This window comes from Anser anser, assembly GCF_964211835.1.
Source record: "Anser anser genome assembly, chromosome: 2".
In the NCBI taxonomy this organism is placed as follows: domain Eukaryota; kingdom Metazoa; phylum Chordata; class Aves; order Anseriformes; family Anatidae; genus Anser; species Anser anser.
In genome coordinates this window covers 80228350-80249225 of record NC_139721.1, presented here as the reverse complement: position 1 = coordinate 80249225, position 20876 = coordinate 80228350, and the positions used below count along the sequence as shown (strand labels likewise).

General features: G+C 41.2%; 1 protein-coding gene across 1 annotated transcript in view; it reads left to right on the top strand.

The window, feature by feature from the left end:
* Positions 1-20656, top strand: part of SERPINB5 (serpin family B member 5) — a 30296-nt gene extending 9640 nt beyond the window's left edge. The window contains exons 5-15 of the mRNA XM_083827012.1: positions 978-1120; positions 2591-2758; positions 4025-4413; positions 9323-9551; positions 14265-14450; positions 15493-15609; positions 15975-16106; positions 16838-16955; positions 17372-17514; positions 19261-19431; positions 19557-20656. Coding sequence (XP_083683138.1) covers positions 978-1120; positions 2591-2758; positions 4025-4413; positions 9323-9551; positions 14265-14450; positions 15493-15609; positions 15975-16106; positions 16838-16955; positions 17372-17514; positions 19261-19431; positions 19557-19958 — 2198 coding nt within the window. The 3' untranslated portion in view covers positions 19959-20656. The remainder of the gene's footprint in view (positions 1-977; positions 1121-2590; positions 2759-4024; positions 4414-9322; positions 9552-14264; positions 14451-15492; positions 15610-15974; positions 16107-16837; positions 16956-17371; positions 17515-19260; positions 19432-19556) is intronic.
* Positions 20657-20876: the final 220 nt, after the last annotated feature.

The window sequence follows — 20876 nt, the reverse complement described above, 5'->3', positions numbered from 1 at the left end:
AGCAGTGGGACTACACCTATTATTTGGATTAATGAGGATTAGCCATGTTAGCATGTTTTGAAATCATTAACTTTACTGCTACAGCATTTCTGAAGGCAAAAATGTGAGATGGAAGTTGCATTAGCTTTGGGCAAAGCTGCTGCTCATATGTTACTTCAGCAGGACAGTTTGGGAGAACAACGGCTCCTGGCTGTGGACCTTTGCAAACATCTGACACCAATGCCTGTGCACAGCCTGTTTGCAGGTAGCTTCAGGGGCGGTTGCTGCCTATTGCCCTCGTGTGGTGCAAAAATGAAAACTTAGGTGTGTGAGCCACTTCTGGTCCATCCCAAACTGGCACAGGTGGCCATGGGGAAGTACGCTGCACTGCCTGTGCAATTCATGAATCAATGAAGACTTGCATCCCCAGTGCTCCAAATTCGGCGTCTCTTGTGTCAGTGTTTGAAAAGACCCGAAACAGAGCGAGGAAGGGAAGGATTGCATACTCTTTTTTGAAATCCATAGCAGTAATTGGTAATGAACTGTAATCAGAACAGTATTTTTTGTTATTCAGGTTATTTTATTCTCACATGTCACTCCAGAAATGAGTAGAATCTAATCTGGAACTTCCCTTCAAGTCTTGCTCTCCAAATGACAGATACTTTGTTGTTTAAATCTGTTGAATTTTACTGAAAATTCAGTACCTTCTTTAAAGTACTAAACAAAAGCAGTAGACACATTTTTGAGTCCATGCTATATAAGCCAAGAAAAAAATATAATTTGGAAGATCTGTCTGGATCCCAAATTTCATTTTATGCATTCAGCTGCAGTGGGAGGACTAGGTGCTTCTTTTTGGGATTTCTGTTTGGATTAAAATTCTTATCTGTGAGGTGCAGTACACAAATAATTTAATTCAGTAAACTGTTTTCATATTCAGGCAAAGCAACTGATATGTTGATAACGTATTGTATTAACAACCAGCTTAAACATGTTCACAGGCAAAATGGAGAATATTTTGAATGAGGATAGCGTAAGTGACCAGACTCAGATCCTCCTAGTTAATGCAGCTTATTTTGTCACAAACTGGATGAAGAAGTTCCCAGAAGCAGAGATCAAAGAATGTCCTTTTAAAGTCAACAAGGTATGTTCCAAAAAAATAAAGACTACCATTTCCGCTCAAATAAATGTTTGCCAACCTTGAGGTAAGGAAATCCCAGCAAGAGAAAATGAGAAATGTTGATAATCACCATGGCATTCTTAGACTTTCTATCAAAACCTATAGGATGTTGTAAGAGTAGCTAAACCAGTTTTCTAGTCATGTTGGTTTAAAATTTTGCTGATGCTTTCACATCCATCTTTCAAAGGCTTAACGTGAAAACAGACCATCCTGTTAGTGCATTTAGACAACAGCTGCTGAGTACAAGCGATCAGAAGCAGCCATTGCCTGCAACAAAAAGATGCACATTCTCACAGGTAGATGCTCCCAAGAGCCCGTAGCCTGTACCAGATGATGCAACCCCAGACTATCAGGGGAAAAGCACAAAACGTTGCATTTCTCATGGTCACAGAGTTAGTGAAACATCTACACACAGCATGGGCCTTCTTGAGTGCACCCCTTAGGTGTGTGGCTTTGTGCCCACCTCTACAGGGATGGATCCTCATCAGCTTCCCCCTTTCCAGTCAGGCTCAGGACCACAGCCCTCTGCATATCAGCCCTGCTTCAGGCTGAATGAGTGCAGCACATGGGGCTCTTGCCTTCAGGAATCTGTGATCAGCGATGAACATTGTGATCAGGCAGCTTGAAACCAGAATATAAAACTGGACAACATTTATGAGATAAAGAGACAGTTCCAATAATATATATATATCTGTGCATGAGAAGAGTTAGAGTTTCAGTTTCACTGAAAACATTCACGTTTCCACATCAGACAACAGCTTCAACCAAAAAAGTTTTTCAGATGACAAAATTAACAATAAATTTTTAAAGTGTAAAAACATCTTTTTTTTTTTTTCTAAAACATTTTAACATTTTTTCTACTGAATTTGAATTTTAAAATGAGTTTTCAGATGAACAGAACAGTTTGTAAATATTCCTTGTGAAATAAAGTTTTGTTTTTGTTTTGGTTTGGTTTGTTTCATTCATGGAAAACAAAGGCATTTGGCTTTAGGTAAGCCTGAAATTTCTTCTTATCGTGTTTCAGCCCCTAAACAAAAATATCAATTACTTGTATTGAACAGCTTGACCTTCACTGTTAAGATGTGCCCACTGCTTGGTACCCTGTAGGCAGCATAATTTGTAGCTTTCAGTGAAACAGGCAGGAAGGGCCACTGATATTAGGTAAATTTCTCTTTTAAGGCACATCCCCAATATGTTGTTGTTGTGTTAAGCAGAATTCTGTTCCAGTTTGCTTTGGAAAGCTATCACCTTTAAAGAGCCAGCAGCTTTTACTGTAAGGGTTTCATAAAGCTGATATCATTACTTATGAAAGTCAACACATTTCTTGATGGTGATTCAATGTACCTCTTCCATGCAAGCTTGCAGACTTTCCTCTGTCACAGTCTTCCCTGTGAATTAAAAGGAGTGCTAGATTGTCTCCTCTGTGTTTTGCAGACCGAAACTAAACCAGTGCAAATGATGAATCTGGAAGCTACTTTTTGCCTGGGCTATGTAAAAGAATTAAATGTTGCGATTCTTGAACTTCCGTGCCTTAACAAACATATAAGCATGCTCATTCTGCTGCCCAAAGACATTGAAGATGAGACAACTGGCTTGGAACAGGTGAGAGTAAAAAACAGTATTGATATAATGCTTGTAAAAAAAAAATAAATAAAAAAATCTATGTAGAAGGAAACCAAAACTAAGTTTCCTCAGAATTTACCTTCTCATTCTGCTTTTTTCCTTATATCATATTTGTAATATCATCATTTCTGCTTTGGACAAGTGTGAGGCCATGACAAAGGCTTTGTTTTAGATAGAGTATGCACAGAAGACAGTATAAAGTACAGAAGGTGCACACGATGAACTTTAAGTAAATACAGATTCCTTGAAAATCTGGCCTAAAGATTTAATTTTCATTTTAAGATTTTTGCTCTTACAGTGCTTAAAGTCATATTTACTAGGTATTCAGTAGTGCTGTCTTTATTTACTCCGCTGTCCTCATTTTTTTCAGCTGTCATGTATCAGTGATTTGTTTTACTACGACCTTATACTTTTCTAAATTTTAGTTTGAGCAGAGGTGTCTTTAATAGAGCCCTTTTAATTACAATTGCACAACAAATTTGAAAGAAAATAAGTCATTTCCTAAAGAACAAATATTTCATTTATAATTTCTCTGTAAATATTATAGAACATATTTTCACCTCTCTTCAAAGTTTAAGGAGCAAGACAGATGATTACGCAGGTCTCGTTTGTAATTTGCTGCAACTGTCCATACATTTTCAAGGCAGGAGGAATCTGTCCTTAGAGCTGTAAGATACTTTCATATATAGGAATAAATTACAGAATATGCATATTTTAAAATCCAAGTGAGTCCTTTCCTCATAGCAATTTGTTGTGGCCCCACATTCTGCCTCCTCTTTCCCCAGCTTTAAAAATGGTTCAGTCAGCAGCATCATACAGAGCAGGCTCTGTATTTGGAGTCATTTTCTGTCCCAAATACCAGCAATTTCATTACTCTATAGGGTCATAAACTGAGACTTTTGGATCTGCCAGTCTGCTGTGTGTAACCTGGGTAGGGATTGTCTTGGATTCCTTCATGCGGTTGTTGAGATGATTGCATAGCAAAAGTTTGTGAGGGGCACATTCAATAGAGTTGTTTTGGAAGCCTATCCTATGAATTAAATCATATTTACAACAATATAACTATGAGTATAAAATAATCCTGAATGCTACCGTTGTGAATTCAAAAGCAAAAGTTGCCTTTTGGTCTTTTGTGTGTGTGTGTGTGTGTGTGTGTGTTTGTGAGTGGTGAGTGCAGGAATGGTCTTTTTGTTCTCATTTTCCTTAGACTGCATATTAATTTTTTTTGTTCCTTTATGTCTTCAGTTGGAAAAGGCACTCACCCCCGAGACACTATTACAGTGGACCAATCCCAGCATGATGGCCAACACCAAAGTGAATGTATTTCTTCCAAAATTTAGCGTGGAAGGTGATTATGACCTGAAGCCACTTCTGGAAAGCCTGGGCATGACAAATGTCTTTAATGAGAGTGCATCAGATTTCTCTGAGATGTGCGAGACCAAAGGTGTGGTTTTGTCAAAGATCATCCACAAAGTCTCCTTAGAAGTAAAAGAACAAGGTGGCGAGTCTCTAGAGGTACCAGGATATCGGATTCTGCAACACAAAGATGAATTCAAAGCTGACCATCCGTTTATCTTTTTGTTCAGGCACAACAAAACTCGCAACGTGATTCTTTCAGGCAGATTCTGTTCCCCTTAAGGAGGGCATTTTAATTATGAAAAAGCACAATTACATTTATGGTGATGCATGTTCCTGTAAAGCTTGGCGTCCTGACTATCACCTTTGAAAGGAAATCTAAGAGGTTCATATATCAGCAGGGTAATACTATGTACTCTACATATGCAGCACAACTCGTTTCTCTCTTTTTGCTTCATCCCCTTAAGCTGAAGGATTCCCACTGTGGAGAACACATGGTATTTTACCAAGTATCCCAGCCTCAGCCACAAGTATATTTTGTTCCTCTATGACATCTTTCTCTCAAAACAAAGTGAACTGAGAGCCTATTTTTGAAAGACGGAGAGTTGGGAGGGGCTCTGGGAGGAAGAGCTTCATTCCACTCTCCCTTGAGACCCACACCCTGTGGATTCCTACTGCCAAAAAGGGGAAAACATGGACACGTGGTGTGATAGCTCTCCTCTTATACCTGGCTACAGTCTGGTGGTCCAGGGTGCCCTGCTGGACACTGCTAACGTACAGTGAAGCAGTGCAGCTAGCACCAGAGATCGCATCTGTGAAACAGCAGCTGCACCTATGGATGCAAGAGGCAATGAGAATATACACCCAGAACACTCTTCTGCATGAGCTACATCAGTTCATAGGCTGGGGAGTTTGGACTCTACTTTGTGGGACTTTTTCACTCATTCTCCTTCAGACATGGCAGAGGGGACTAGTTCACTGCAGCTAAGAGGAGCCCTGTTACGTATATCCTGAGAAAAAGAAAGTTATGCAATTCTATCATAGAAATCGGATGGATTAATGCTAGAAGTGCCACACTTTTCAGGCACAGATTATTTGTCAGTTCTAGTTCTGGATTCAGCATTAAAGGAGGCTCCACACAATTACTTAACCTCAGAGGTACAAGAAATAAGGACATCGACTTGAGTGAGATTAACATGGTAATTACCAGTCTACAAATTCCATATGAAATCATGGTAATTAGATTTCATTTCTATCTAAAGACTTCCTGCTGCATATGTTCAGTACTGATTTACCTAACCACTGTTCAGAATAAAGCACTACAAAACCTGTGTCAAATGTCTGCAGTACCTCCAGTGTCAGTCTGTTGTCATTCACTCTTGACCTTCAACAGATGATAGGAGCTGAAATGAACAGACTTGCTTAGATAATAAAAAAAGAAAACTAAATCTGTGTCTGAATTGCCCTTTTGGACCACATGATAATAGCTCACAGTAAAGATTATGTTGTTAGCTGGTCAAAATATATAGTGAATTCAATTACGTATCCTCAAAAAGGGGTCATTTTAACTGAGTATTCCTCTTGGTTCTTCAATTTTGAAAGAAACTAGAAAGAGATTTCTAAATGGGAACATGCAACCTCTAGTACATATTCCTCTATTCTCTCACCAGAGAGCAGCACAGTGGCTATTATGAATTTGGAGAGAGTTCTTGTTTGCTGTTTGACCTTACCAAACCAGGAGTAGCCTTTAGTGACAATGATTAAGTGCTTTCACAAGTTTGCTTCCTGCGGGCCTTTAATGGGATCTAACATATTTTAATATCAGAGGGTTAACTAGAGTCATTGACCCATATCTTTGAAGATATTGAGGGAACTAACTCCCACCAAAAACAATGGGAGGTGAGTCCATGCAGACTTCTGGGGGTCGTCACTGATGTTTATCAAGTGTTCCAAAACATGAATAGAAATCAGAGGAAGAACGCAATACATAACAATTAGTTTTCAGTCCATTCTGTCTAAGAGGGAATTGCTTGCAAAGATCTTTACTAGCTCAATAGCTTCAGTGATAACTGAGTGTCTGGAAAATGTTTTATATGCTCCGTCATAGTCTGATCTGTTTTAGAGGGTGGGATTGGAGTTATGTAGAGTTGTCATCACTGTGGTGTCTACTGATTCTCCCGTAGGTCAGGGCATCACGCATGGGGTTGGCAGCTGACTAGCAGTTTCATATGCAGTCTGTATGTAGGTAAGGTGGACTACTTGCCTGCCATCTGTACAGTTTGTCTGTATTTGGACAGTGACTTGTGGTCTAGTAGTTCCAGGTATCCAGCAGGCTGTATCCCACTTATTGCTACTATTGCGAGACTGATGAAAACCTCTGGCAGATCTCCCCATCCCTCTTTTTCTGCCTGGATGAGATTTCCCAAAGGAGAAAAGCCCAGATATCACTCTCTCAGCTTTTCCAGATTCCAAAAATATTCCAGTGCAGGAGCCAGTCTTCATTCAATGCAGCTCGTACTCTGTTTAACAGCTGATCAGATCGCTTACTGCATCCACACACATTTACGTAAGCACATCTTCTCAGAGAGCTCCTTGTCGATGCCTTTGCCAGGAAGGGCTATCCCATGAAAGCACACAGGAGCGCTGCCTCAAGGTGTGGCCTATCTTTCTTCAGCTCCTGACTAATGCCAAGGTATCCCAGCCTATGCAAGGCAAGCAGATATTTCAGATAAGAAGCTATGTTAGCCCACAGAAGGCAAACCCATTTATTGGTTGTGAAAAGCTCTGGTTCATTTTCCACTTCTGCTTCTTCTCTCTACATTTTGCCATATTTCTTATTTCCTACTAGCAGCCCCAAATGGGCCTAGACTAATGTTTAATCATGCTTTGTTAATACTATATAATATGCTAATGCCTAGTAAATGAGTTCAGATAAGATGTTAGGCTTGCACCACAGTGTAGTCTTAAGGAGCCAAGCATAGATGGTGACCAGATCAGCTACGGCACAAACTAAGGCCAAATAGCCCGTGGTGGGCCAGAAAGTGCAGTTGCAGGTAGAGTTGTGATGATCTGTGTTCATGAGCCCCTGAAGCCTCATGCTTTTAGTGTACTGGACCCTGTATAGCCAAAAAGGAGAGCTACACAGTAATCCTTGTTCTATTTAGAAATTGCACTCAAGTGTGCCAGTCCTGTTTCCTAGACCCTTCCCTTCCTATGGAAATTTAGAAGTCCCAACGCAAAACCTATTTATCTTGCCGCATGTGAGGGAGAGGTATCAGAAGGGCTTCTGCTGATGTGAGAAATGCCATTACGGAGTGTTGTTCAGTTCTGCCCATTCTGGCCTCTGGGCCATGGGCAAGAACTTGCATGGGAGGACATGGGAAAACGTGTGTGGGAGCTTGTGTATAGAAATGCTTACGTGCTGGAAGGCGTTGGCTACAATGGAGAAAGTGAACATAAGAGAGGGCTTGCTCAGACTGCCAAGTTACTCCACCTCACCTTTCAACACAGCATTGCTATCCAATGATGGGTGGCTGGCCTGATGGAAAAAAGCAAGCCACGGCTGGCTTTTGCAGGCAGTTGCAAACTGCAGTGTTATGTGTCTAGTCACCTCACCACTTGCTCAGCTGTACAGTCATTACTCGCTTCCTGCCCCCAGCGTTTTGTAAAAGAGAGCCGATACGTTTTAATGTGTTGTGGTAGCAGGAACTTTTTATGGAGAAGGGCAGTGGGTTTTGGAACTTGAAAAATGCTGCATACAAACAATTAGCCTCACTGGAAAAGCCATGCAGTTTCGAACTCCTAAGGGCTTAGAAAAGACAGAATTTGCAGCTATGGTGACATGTCCTGAGGCAAAGGGGTTAAGCGGATGGCAAGGGAGTTCTGAGGGAATACACAGAGTAAATAAAAGCAACGAGTGGAGGAACAGTGTTATTAAAAGAGGGACGGAGAAAGCACAGAGTCTGGAAGAAGGAAAGTAGTGAACGATACTCAAAAATAGTCACTGGAAAATAGCTAGGACTCATAAAGGCAGAAGAAGATAAGAGATGTGGAGAACAGAAGGGGTAAGGCAATATATGGAAAGAAATATAAATAAATTCAAAATAATAATTTAAAAAAAAAAAAGATAAAGAAATGAGCAAGAAGATAAACAAAAAAAAAGCCCTACAGAAACATGAAGGATGGAAAAGCAAATGAAGTGCATAGCAAATGGAATCAGAAAAAAAAAAGTGAGGAAAATGATACAAGAAAAAGAACGCCCATTTTATTACCATATTTCACATTATTTATGAATCCTTCTTTTCTGTTGGGCAGTGGAGCCTTGGCAGCTGGGCTGAGACCTTGGCAGAGAAACAGGGTGGAGCAAAGCTGGTGGGAGCTGGGCTGGAGGGAGAGTGGTCCAGCTTCAGCCCTGCACCTGGAAGGACAGTGTGGGAAGGGCAAGACAGGGCTGGGAGACCTTCCTTCTCTCTCCTTTCTCTCCTCACAACATCTGATCCCTCAAATATCTTATGAATCCAAATATAATTTTATGCTTGATAGGAAAAAAGTGAGAAAGACAGAAAAATTTCTGTGTTGCAACGACACGTACAGCCCGAGAGGACTTCATTTTAACCCCTGAATCCTGCTGCCCTAACCCAGTGTTGCAGCAGAGCTCAGTGGTGCTGGTGAGGAGAGATCAAATACTTGTGCAGCTCCACGCTTCCCATCTCTTTGCTTGCATCTCACTGCATGCTGGGGACATAACCTGTGTGATCAGCCTCTCCTGGCCTCCTTTCATTCGTAGCTCCAAAGATTTAAAAGAATACCCCCTGGCTGGGGATTCCTGTTACAGTTCAAGGAAATACTTCTTCCCCTCTCTAATTAAAATCCTTCCAAACACATAAAGCTGGCTCTGTACCTGAGAGAGAGAAATGGCTGCAGGCAACATAAAGCTCACGTGTTTCCCATTCATGTGCTCTGTGTCTGCCAGTGAGCTTAGCTCCAAACACCGGTTCTCTGAATCCTGGCACGAACCCTGCACATCCCAGTGTCCAGCCCAGACCCCACCGCATTCACAGGGGACTGTATACAGCAGTACAGCCACGGATCTCTAGCTTTAATGCTCAGCGTGCCAGCTGAAGATGACTTGGCTCTGCAGTCAGGAGATGCTGCCCATTGATATCTCCTGCCAAACTCGTTGGGCAGCTTTGAGAGAAGTGCTGTTAGCATATTGCTAGATATAGGTTTCCTGGTCCTCTGCAGGAAACTGCATGATGACATTTGCATTAAATTACAACATGCTGCATTTATCAACAATTGGTTAGAGGCTGAACTTTCCCACAAGAGAGTGGGAGAAGTTTATAATACGATATTCACAGGGACGTGCTCCAGATCTCAGCTGTCGTGCTCTTCATTTAACCGCTTTGGCAAGAAGGTAAAAAAATATTTTTGCTTCAAAAATAACCTGTGATTTTTTTTTTCTTTGGCAGATCCAAAGCAGTCTAAAGGTTGGTAAAGTAAGCATAATGTTTACAGATGGGACAAAGAAGGAGATACTTTTACAGGTTAGAGGCAGCAAAAAGACAGTGCTAAAATTCAGGTGACTTAAGAGCTACCACAAAGGGAGGTGGTCTTCAGTGGGAGGTAGCTGGGAATTCACGAACACATTCCCAAAGGTATGAATCTAGAGCTGCCTGCCTAAATTTGACAGACTTTTGAATATAAAATTTCCCCAGGGCCTCTCTGCCTGGTCGGAGAGCTGTAATTGCCATGGGACCGATCAGCTAAGTGGTTTATACCAGAAGCAGGTGCTTTTCTGCCTGGGTCTCCAGAAGGGCTGAGGAGCAGGCTGCTTCGGAGCACCCCTACCCGCTCTGGTAGGAATGGGCTTCCCAGAAAGTGATGGCACTGATGACCTGAGCAACCTCACCTGCAAATTAAGAGGAACAGATGAATTTTCCCTCTTTGCTCAGGTTTCCATGGCACGAGAAAAAGCCTTGAAATGTTCACTAGACAAGAGAGGGCATGCAAGTCTTTGGCTGGGTGCTTGGGTGTTTCCTCTGTACCCTGGTCCCTGCTGACAGGATTGTTTATGTTCTTAAACAATGGCTATATAAAATAGGGAGGGTGGAGTATTTGTGTGTTTTGGTAGTGGGGATGCTAGTCTCCACGATCAACATATTCGCTCCTGGCTTTGGCGGTGGTGTTTAAAAGCAAGCTGAGCAGCCTATGCAACTGCACACAGGCATAGCAAACAGCTTGCCACTGTACGGCCCATAACAGGCCAACGTACATCCACGGCTGCTTATGCAGGAATAATTGGCCTAGAAAGAAGTAAAAAAGATACATCCCGGAGGTACAGATGTAAAATAATAGGAGCAGCCAGAAAAAAGCCCTTTCAGGTATAAAAGCAGCAGTGTTATGGGCTAAGATGTTTGGAAAATGGACGTGGTAACATTTCCCTTGAAAAGTTATTTTTTGCTGAAATGTGTTGGTTTATAATTTAAAGCATGTTACTGCAGTAATGTTTTGTGTTGCGTGGGGATGATTAGAATTTCTGTATCATAGGAAATTTCATTTTTCTTATGTGTTGTTTGTCCCTTTAACCCCAAATGAGCAGAGGTACACTTGGAAAAATTTTTGTATGAATGGTCATGAAAAATTAGAAAGTAACTTCTACCAATCATAGATTTTGCATGTGAGGAGTCTGTATTCTCTCTCATGTTCTCCTTTTCTAGGATAGACACGTCATTTCTGCGACTTCTCTCTCTTCCTTTGCTTACGAGAAATAAATGTGCATTAAAGCACCTTCATGGGAGGCAGAGTAAATAAGCACACAATGGGAATTGCATGCAGCACCAGGGAAAACAGGTTCCTTCTTTCTTTACCTTGTATTAAATACAGAATTACCTTAAAAAAAACAGGCTACCACTCTTCTAGTATCCACACCTTATTTACTGCATAATATAATCTAATACACCTATAATTATGACGGTTTTGAGCACAGCTTTTTATTCTTTGAGGATTTTTTTTCTTGATTTCATCTACCCTTAGCTTAAAACAAACTCTAAAGAGAGAACAGAGTGTGAATAGCTGTAGAAAAGGAGTGTTCTCCGTTTCAGAGCCATGGAAGAAGTTTTGTCACCTTTACATACACCTTTCTGGTGTATGGTTGTTTCTTCAGACAGAGGCTCTTTTCCTGGGTAGCTTCTTGTGACGTATAACAGTGCCAGCAATTTCCATCTGCTGGACTATGTTAACGCTAATGAGCCATCATGCAAAGCATCTCCCTTCATCAGCTGTAAAGCAGCAGCCCTGCTTGCTGTCTCTGCACTATTGCTATTGTTCTGTGCAAACACTTTTTGCAGAATGGCAGCTATGATTTTCCCGGAACGCTTCTTTTGATCTTACATTTTCTCTCCTTCCTACTCCAAGAGCTTCTCAGGGTAACATTTCCATCAGCGGTCCAACACCTAGGTGTTCTCCAAACTCCACTGTCCTCGTGGCAGCTCCAAAGCTCTCACTGACTGAATGATTACACAGACTATGTGCATGGCTTAATGATGTAAAATTGCACCCTCCCCAAATTTACATTAGGAAAGTTCTCTAGTAAGAAAGCACCTCCTCCAGCCCACACCCCAGCTCCCTCCACTGTTGTGTTGGCTTTCCGGGGCAGCCCTGCAAGTAGTTCACAGCTCAAAGCTGTGCAGTTGGCTGTAACGTTTGTACCTGGACATCACTCTCAAGACAGTCTGCTGCTCTTTCTAAACGAACAGACAGACACCTCTGTGTGCCAGATGCTTGCTTTTAAAACCTGTTTCCAGCTCCTAGGCTCTCCCTCTGTGCTTGGCAGCCAGTGTTCTCCCTGCGGGGTGGGGTGGAGGTGCCTCCCTCCTGCTGAGGAAGTTCATTAACTCTTGTTGTCTTCTCGACTCCTCCTGAGGTCTGGACACACCTACAGTATGCATCGTGACCTACATTCACAGTAAACATTTTCACAGGTCCATTTTAGATCTTTCACCGGCTCTGAAGGTGGAGCAATGCAAACTTAAACACCAAAGAAATGCTGAGTTTTGTTTTCAGAAGGTTACAGGTAATAGTTAATGAAGGTGGAAGAAAAGAGATATTATTGCTGCAATGCCTTTTTCTTGTGGTAAGATGACTATGCTGTTAAAAGGAAAATGAAAACAGCGTTTCATCCAAGGCAACAAACAGCAGAGCTAGTGTTCTACAACAGCTGTTTTCAGACTTAATGAGATATAACTCATCCGTAATTTGCTTGTTCAGAGTATCTGTTTAGTGTTTCTCCTCTCTTTTGCCCATTCGTACTAGGTCTCCATACAAAACACCTCTGGACTTCAGGGTAAACCAAATGGCTCGGTATGAAACGTGTGAACTTTTTATGTCAACATCACAGGTTCCTTCCACAGAGCACCAGTCAGAAACATGGAGAAGCGTTTATTATCGCTGTGCTTTTCAAGCTAGGTAAAAGAAAGAAACATCTGCATTTGCCACACGTGGCACCTTCACATATTCAGCAACTTGACTTCTCGGCTCTTCCAAGCCACCGCAGCAATCCGTCTGAGGCTAAGCCTGCTTTCTTAGGGGCTGAGTTCATTCCCATTGTCTGGCACTTGCTGCGAGCTAAGATGGTTTGCGCAGACAATCGCTGCAACTCAGCTGAGCCACAGCAACTTGTTACACCCCGGGTAACTCCTCCTGGTGCCTGAGCCCCGGCTTCTCATGCAAAGTCTGTGTCTGGCTCATGACTGAGGGAGAGTCAGCGTGCGGTCTGCATCCTTGGCACAGGACTGAGAAGGAGCGCCTGCTGTGCCATGGCTTCCTGCGGGCGGTGGGCACAACCAGCTGGCTGCGCGCTCACCCACCTTTGCAGCTGAGAGGAGCTCTGGCAGCTTGCTGTGCACCCAGCCCCAGCTTGTCCCAAAGCAGGCTGAAAGCTAAAGCCAGCCAGACCTGCGTTGTGGGAGGCACGAGGGCCTTCTCTCCATACTCTGGCTGGGTATTTTCCCCTAAATAACGTATCTTTCTGGAACACAGGCCACAACTACTTATCTCTACGTCTGCAAACAAGCATGAGTATATGCTTTGCTTTTCATATTTTTCTGGTGTGCTGTCCAGAAGATCACTTGCTGGACTCTGATGTTTTTTTTTTTTGTTTGTTTGTTTTTTTTTGCATAATATTTTGAGAAAAGCTTGTGTGCTCCCACTGGTATCCACACAACAGCTTTACAGTTCTTTCCCTAAAGGACTAGTAAGGGCTTTCTAAAACCCTGTTTTTTTCAGATATCTTCCTGCTTGCAAGGACCAAGCTGGAACTTGGTCCCAAATTGTTCTTAACAGAGTAGATTTAATATAAATGAGGTAAGGGAAAGGTATCAGACAGTTGTATTTCTAGTACGAGAGAGAAGCGTGGCACAGATCTTGTCATGTAATTGAACAGGAACTCACAGACTGTTTTTTGGGGCTGCCGAGCTCTTGCTGTGTTTGGAAAGTTCCGTCACTTATCCTTCTGAATCTGTGGTTCCTGGCAAATTCATGGGGACAGAAAAAGTGTATTGCAAACTGTTCATGTTTCCATATGTAGTATCGTCTCCATAGCTGCTAAGGACCCCTCTTCATATATGAAAACTTTTACTCCACAGCAATTTTATTTTTATAAATCTGTTGTTTGAATCTGTCATACCGCAGCTCAGGTAACAAGACATGGTTATATGCCTGGATAATTTCTGTCACCTTAATCTGTCACAAATCATTTGTTGTTACAAGAGGAAAGAGTTGATAGAACTGTATACATCAAACCAGTCTGTCGAGGGAAAATCCACAGCTGACTGATTTCAATACCACAACCTCTCTCTTACGGAAGAAATAAGATGCACCATGGGTTAAGAGAGAAAAACAGTCCTTTCTAACTGTGGGTCCCTTTCCCAGACCCTGCTGTGTCCATGTGAGCATAGACTGGCAGATGTGTGCAAAGACTGTTGTTTCAGAATGTATCAAACTTCTGTTATTCGGCAATCAGCTATGGGATGGTCCTAGGGCAGACAGATGCTTTGCAGTGTGATCTAGCTAAGCAACAAGTGCATTACATTTCTCCTTTTTTTTTTTTTTTTTTTTTTTTTGTTCCCAGTCAGCTGCTGGCTTCACAATGAGCTCCATTTCCAGACCAATTACTGAGTTTTGCCTTGATCTCTATGACAAATTCAACAAAACAGCAGAAGGCCAAAACATCCTCTTCTCTCCAACAAGCATCTCTATCGCCCTTGCCCTGATCCATCTAGGGACAAGAAACAACACTGCTGCTCAGATAGAAAAAGTAAGTACCAATGAAACGCTCTGAGATGCTTCCGCATAGCTTGCTGTTCCCTTCATGGAAATGCTGGGCATTTTCCTAAGCACAACGTGCGCTTAGGAAACAAGCATGAACACAGGCTCAGGTGCTGTCTTCAGAGCCGTGCTTGGAGTGCCACGATCCCTGCCATCTGCCTGTATGAGTTGCTGCATGCTCCTGTGCAGATTCAGGGATGTGGGGCAAGAGCTGAACGCAGGGAGTTGGTACACCACAGCAGGGCACTCTGGTCTTTCCCCAGCCTGCTGCCAGAATGTCAACCTTGGTTTCAAAATTTCAGGCAGGTGCTTTCTCTTGTGGTTGCTCTGAGATCCCTGGAAGTGTGGGTGCAGGCAGGCAGGCACAGTCTGACCGCTGGGTCACCTGCGGCCAAGGGAGACGTGTCCTTCTTATGAGGTTCCCAGAAACTTCTGCTTAAATGTATAGGGAATCAATGGAGATCCAGTATTCCCCATAAAAAAAACAAACAAAGCCAACCAACCAACCAACCAAACAAAAAAACTTTAGACTTTGTACGCTGCAACATTATTATTATGGAGAAGTATCTGGAGATTTTTCAGTGAGATATTTGCACAGTAGAAACAAGGACCAGTTTCCATCAAGAGCACTATGGTTTTGATATATTTCCTAAGCTGATGAAAAGATTATAAATGATTGTAATAGGCCAGTTTTGTGTGGAAAGCAAAGCATCTTTGTCTCTCTGCCTGAGGCAACTTTTCATTTTGAAATTTTAGGTAACCGTAGCAATAAAAATGCAAACCACACACAAACATTTTGAGGTGGAGGACAGTAGCATTTTGGGGACTAAATTTGTTGGTTCACTAACAGAAATGTGAATTTGAACATGAATAAATGGACAATTTCAAGTCCGTCTTTTCAGCCTGACTGAAGCTGAGAAAATATCTTTCATAAAACACCATTTATCCATGACAGCACAGCGAATCTTTCAAACAAGGAAAATGCATTTATCCCAGCTACAATTGCCTTAATTTGGCCTCTTCAATTTTAGGTGCTCCACTTCAGCAATGCTGCGGGAAGAACGGGCCTTGGATCTGAGCTTGAGAGTGCAGCCCCAGAAAACAAGCCAGAACGAAGCCAGGAAAGACGGTCTTCCCTCTCCTCCCAGGTAAGTCCTGGGATGCGTAGCACAGGAGCCTTTTCTTCACTTCATGGTAACTAGATATAAAGCACCACAGACTTCCACTGGAGGGAGTCAAGATCACATGCAGAAAGTCTGATCTGCTCAGAAACGCCTGACACAAGCAAGACATTACCTTCTTGCGGGCCAGGCCTTCTATGAAGTCAATACCAAAGCCTCCAGACAAAGGAGGATCAGGCTTCAAAATTTAGATTAGCTGAGTATAGATTAGCTGGATTTAAAAATCTATATAACAGTAATTAGCCGTATAATATAACCTAACTAGGATGCAAATTAACAACCAAAGCTATATTGAGGAATCTTTACAATTACTGTGTTTGAAATATTCCTAGTGTAACACAGATGGGAATCTTAACCACGAAGCATTCCATGCACTGCTTCTACAACTACAAAACCTTGGCAAAAGCTACGTGTTAAGCCTGGCCAGCAATCTCTTTATACAAGAAAAATTTGAACTGAAGCAGGTAAGTTACCTACATCCCATGACTGCTGTGGCCTGACCGCCAGCTTCCCTGTAACCATAAGCCTCACTGTTGCTCCCTCGTGTATTTTTGAGCACCTGATGTTCTTTTGGAGCTGTGCCTCTTAAGGCTGTTGGCGAAGGAAGAGACAAGAGTGTCAGCTTGCAAGGCTTCTGTTTAAAAAAATAAAATAAAAAAATCAGCCTGTGGATATCAATGGCTGTAGAGCAAAAAAATAGAGCAGGAGGCTTTTCACTTTTGACATATGTCTACCCTTGGCCAGAGGTATGACTATGGCCAAAAACGGCCTATTCAAGCTATCTGCAAGCTGCTTATGGGATATCTTGCTCTTTATATCTTTGCTTTGCTGTTTTTTGTTGTTGTTGTTTTCTGCTGAATGATTTGGATACTGAGCATCAAACAACACATCTTGCACTTTATTTATTTATTTGTTTATTTTTTTCTGGACCTCAGGTATGTAGTTTTCCATGGGAAGAGTTCTCGTGGCTTTCTTTTTATCTATTTGCATTTTTTTTGCCTATGCATTAGAATAATTATCTCTTCTTCAAAGATTTTCTGAATAAACTTTTGATAATTGATGTTTCCAAAGTAAAATTTTGTTGTATGGAGTCAAGAAGACTGGCACCATTTCTAAAATAGTTCTGAATCATTGATTTGTTCGGAAATGGAAAAAATGCTGAACAGATTTGACTAACTTTTATTTTGTTTTACAGAAATATCTAATGTGCAGTAAGAAACTGTATGGAGCAGAGCTGCAAACAGTGGACTTTAAAAGGGATCTTGAAGCAGCCATACTAGAAATTAATGCTTGGGTTGAAAATAAGACACAAGGTAAAACAAAGCAAAACCAAAAGCTGTGCTATCAACGTCTGTGCAGAGTCAAAACTCTGCAGCTGAGCTTAGTGCAAAGGGAAAGATACACTCATGTAAACAGAAATAAGTGATTAATGGTGCTGTCTTCTTTCCAATGGAAGGGTGCCACCTGGCACGTATATATTGTTACTGATGGCCCAGAGTTGGGTAGGACAGTGGTCCCATGCCCCTTCCTGCTCCAAACAGGCCACTGCCAGGTAATGTTGCTGAGGAATTTACCATTTGTTTGCCTATGTTGTCCCAGTCCTTTAAACAAACAAAGAGTTGGATTTCTAAGGTTCTCCAAAGCTAACTTCACAGACAAGTAATTAAATCTCAATCCAGAGTCTTAATAACAACTAACAAATACTTGTGTTTTCCAAAATTTCCTTTAGGTAAAATCAAGGAACTCTTTGTTTCTGGAATGATTGATACGGATGCACTTCTGGTGCTCGTGAATGTAATCTACTTCAAAGCATCCTGGGAACACAAGTTTGAGGGAAAAAATACAGTTCAGAGAGATTTTAAACTGAATCAGGTACATCTGCCTCCTGTAAATCTCAACATTATTTACCCTAGACACTGTGAGCATTGTAGTAAGCATAACCAAGAAGCACGATGTCCGGGGGGTTCAGCTGTGCTGTGAGGAAGGTGTGAGTGTGCTGAGAACTTAACCTGCCTCTCCTGTTGGGCATAGATAGCAGGAGGGCTTTTCACAGGAAAACATGATCTTTACTGAAAAAAACGTGCAAGCCTCAGAAATTGCAACAACTCAGGGTTTTGCTTCAACAACTGGCAAAACACAAGTGTAAGCCCTGATCAGCACTTTTGAACCAAGTAGTCATTACATGGATGAAGGCCAGTTCTAAAATCCCATTTCATACTGGCTCCAAGGGATCGTCCTGGCTTTAACAAGGATTGGCCATCCTGGTTCAGTACATTTTAACATGAGCTATGCATTTGATAGGTTAAAACAAACAAACAAACCAAACAAACTAGGCCAGATATTAAGAAGCTACAAATATGCAGACTAAATTTAAAAATATGAAAAATTCTCATAGGGTGTTTTGATTTATTTACAGTATTTGCAATGTTTAAAAGTTTATTTTCAATATATTTTAATTTTTAGTCCCCTTTTCCATTTCTTAGTCCCTTATGTATATCAACAAAGCATTTGCTGTTTAACTCAGGTATTGTCAATATGATTGCCAAGCAAATTCCTTAACAAGCACATTCTTCCAAGTATTGTGCAATTTGTCTAACAGATGTCTTCAAAAAAGATATTCAGCTCTTTTCCTTTCATTTAATTGTTTTACATTCTTTCCATATGTTTCACTAATATTCTATTAGTTGTCATCCCCAACAGAAACAAACAAAAAAAGACAAAACCAAACAAACCCACAAAGAACACAGATTTAGTTCTGATCTTAGGTTGAAGAGCTTTGTGTGGGTAAAAGTCTTTTTCATGTGTTTCTTATTTATCAAAACAAAAGGCCAGGAAAGCATATACTGTTAGTTATAGTGTTGCATTGCATTGTTAAGAGGACAGTAAGAAACTGTAATATCGGTGACTTATATTTGTCACATATTTTGAAATATTTAAGATGTGGCTTTGAATACAGAAATTGAAAATGGCCTATGGCTGAGAACATCTGGAGCACTGCTGCAGTCAGAGAAACTATGAGATAGAGAGAAACTCTATATATTTTTCTTCGTAGGCTAATCAATATTAACAGGATTTTTTTTCTGAAAATGTCATCTACTAATATGCTTCTTTCACTGCTTTAGAAGCTAGGTAAGAAGTTAGCTAACACTAAAATGAAACCTGTGCCTTTATACACCTTTTGAACAACTCCATCACACACACATACACACACACACATATACAAAAAAAAAAACTATGATTCTGCTCTTAACCTGTTACATCCTGCCTAAACAAGCTACCTGATAAATGCCAGCCTGATTCTTGTAGTGCTATTTCTTCTTTATCCTATTCCAAACTAAGACTTGCAAATGCAGTCAGCATCAGCTTGTTTGGCTGCACAGTAACAGTATTAAGCCACTTCACTAGCTGATCAATTGCAGGATTTTTTTTTTCCCTGTTTCTTTTTTTTCCCTCAGGAAAATTACCCCTTTATATATTCATGTCAAAGCTGATGTTTTGTGCGCCACTGTAGATGCAAGAAAATAAAGAAAAATGTTTTGCCTAACAACAATTACTGCTGCAAACCCAGACTTAAGTTTAAAGTTTTATTTTAAATATAATTAATTTTCTTTTAAATAGAATGCGAGCAAGCCTGTGCAGATGATGTATCAGAAAGGTACGTTTAAATTAGGTTATATCGAGGAGCTGGGAACTCAGGTGCTTGAACTGCCTTACGCTCAGAAGTCACTGAGCATGATCATCCTGCTGCCAGGAGACATGGCTGATGGATCTGCTGGTGGGCTGGAACAGGTAAGGCTGGGGACTGTGGCTAAACTGGCCTGAAAGTTGGTTGTCTGGATTAAAGCTGGGCAAAAATCTAAACTTTTCAAAGCTGCTTACCTACTCTAAACTCTTTTAATTTCCTCATGTTCTAGATTGAAAGCACAATGACCTATGAAAATTTAATGCTGTGGTCTTCTTCAGAGCATATGTTTGAGACAACAGTGGAGGTGTACCTCCCCCGTTTCAAGCTTGAAGGCACCTTTAACCTCAATGAGGTATTAAAAGCGATGGGAATGACTGACATCTTCTCTGAAAAAGCTGATCTTTCTGCGTTGTCACCTGTGAAATCTCTGGTGCTGTCAAATGTTGTCCATAAGACGTATGTGGAAGTCAATGAGGAAGGCACCGTAGCAGCTGCCGCTACAGGAGCAGTCATTGTGAGGAGGTCTCTTCCCCTCACAGAGGTGTTTATGGCTGACCACCCTTTCTTATTCTTTATTAGGCACAATCCCACCAATACTATTCTTTTCTTTGGTAAACTCTGCTCACCTTAAAATCAGGGCCATTTTCTAACATTGCAAGAAACACCCGGATGAAAATCAGAAATACTGTTTTTCCCCCATGTGTTCTTAATCTTATGACAGCTAGCTTGTATTTCAAAGTAATTACTGCAGCCAGTTTATCTTAGAACTGTCAAGTGGATGCTCTACTGCTACTCTTAATGAATGGCAAATATTGATCTGAATCCAGAGTAAGAGTAAATTTTCCCTTAACCTCACTGGATATCAAGAACAATTTGTTTCCTCGAAGTCCGTGTATGCTCCTGTATATGTTAGAGTTCTCCAGCACAGCCATGTGGTGTAGTACAGCACTTGCCTGGCAAAGGTGGAATTGGTATGCTGCTCCCTGAGAATTGTTTGTAACGATTATCAGTAACTGCCATTAAAAACAGAGTAGCTTTGCTCTATATTTTTTGATTCCTGGCCTGGTGGGTCCTGGCAAGCAGAGAGGTGCTTTGGAGATGCTTTTTCCTATCTACACACTTTTTCATTATTTACACTGTGGTGAATCCTTTGCACAGGGGAGATCTCACCTTGATAACTACCTTTCCGCAACAGTTACAAACAAGTAAGAGATACTTATTTACAGCAAATATACGTATTTACTGATAACTGTACCACTTTCTCTCCTGTGATGTATGCTGGATCTATCTTTGTGCTATTCTGTGCTATATAAAAATGATATGCTAGAAGCAGCTTTGGCTTCATTTATTTATTTAGATATAAGCCTGCATCTAAAGTGCCATCTTACCAATTAGAATGATGGTATGTGACACGTACACCTTTCACAAGCCCTGGATTTATTTTGTGTGCATTTCTATTAGGATCATTGTTTTTTTATAACAGTAGAAATACTCTGGGAAAAGACAGGATTATGCCCTTATGGATATCTCTAGAAGGGAGATGATTACA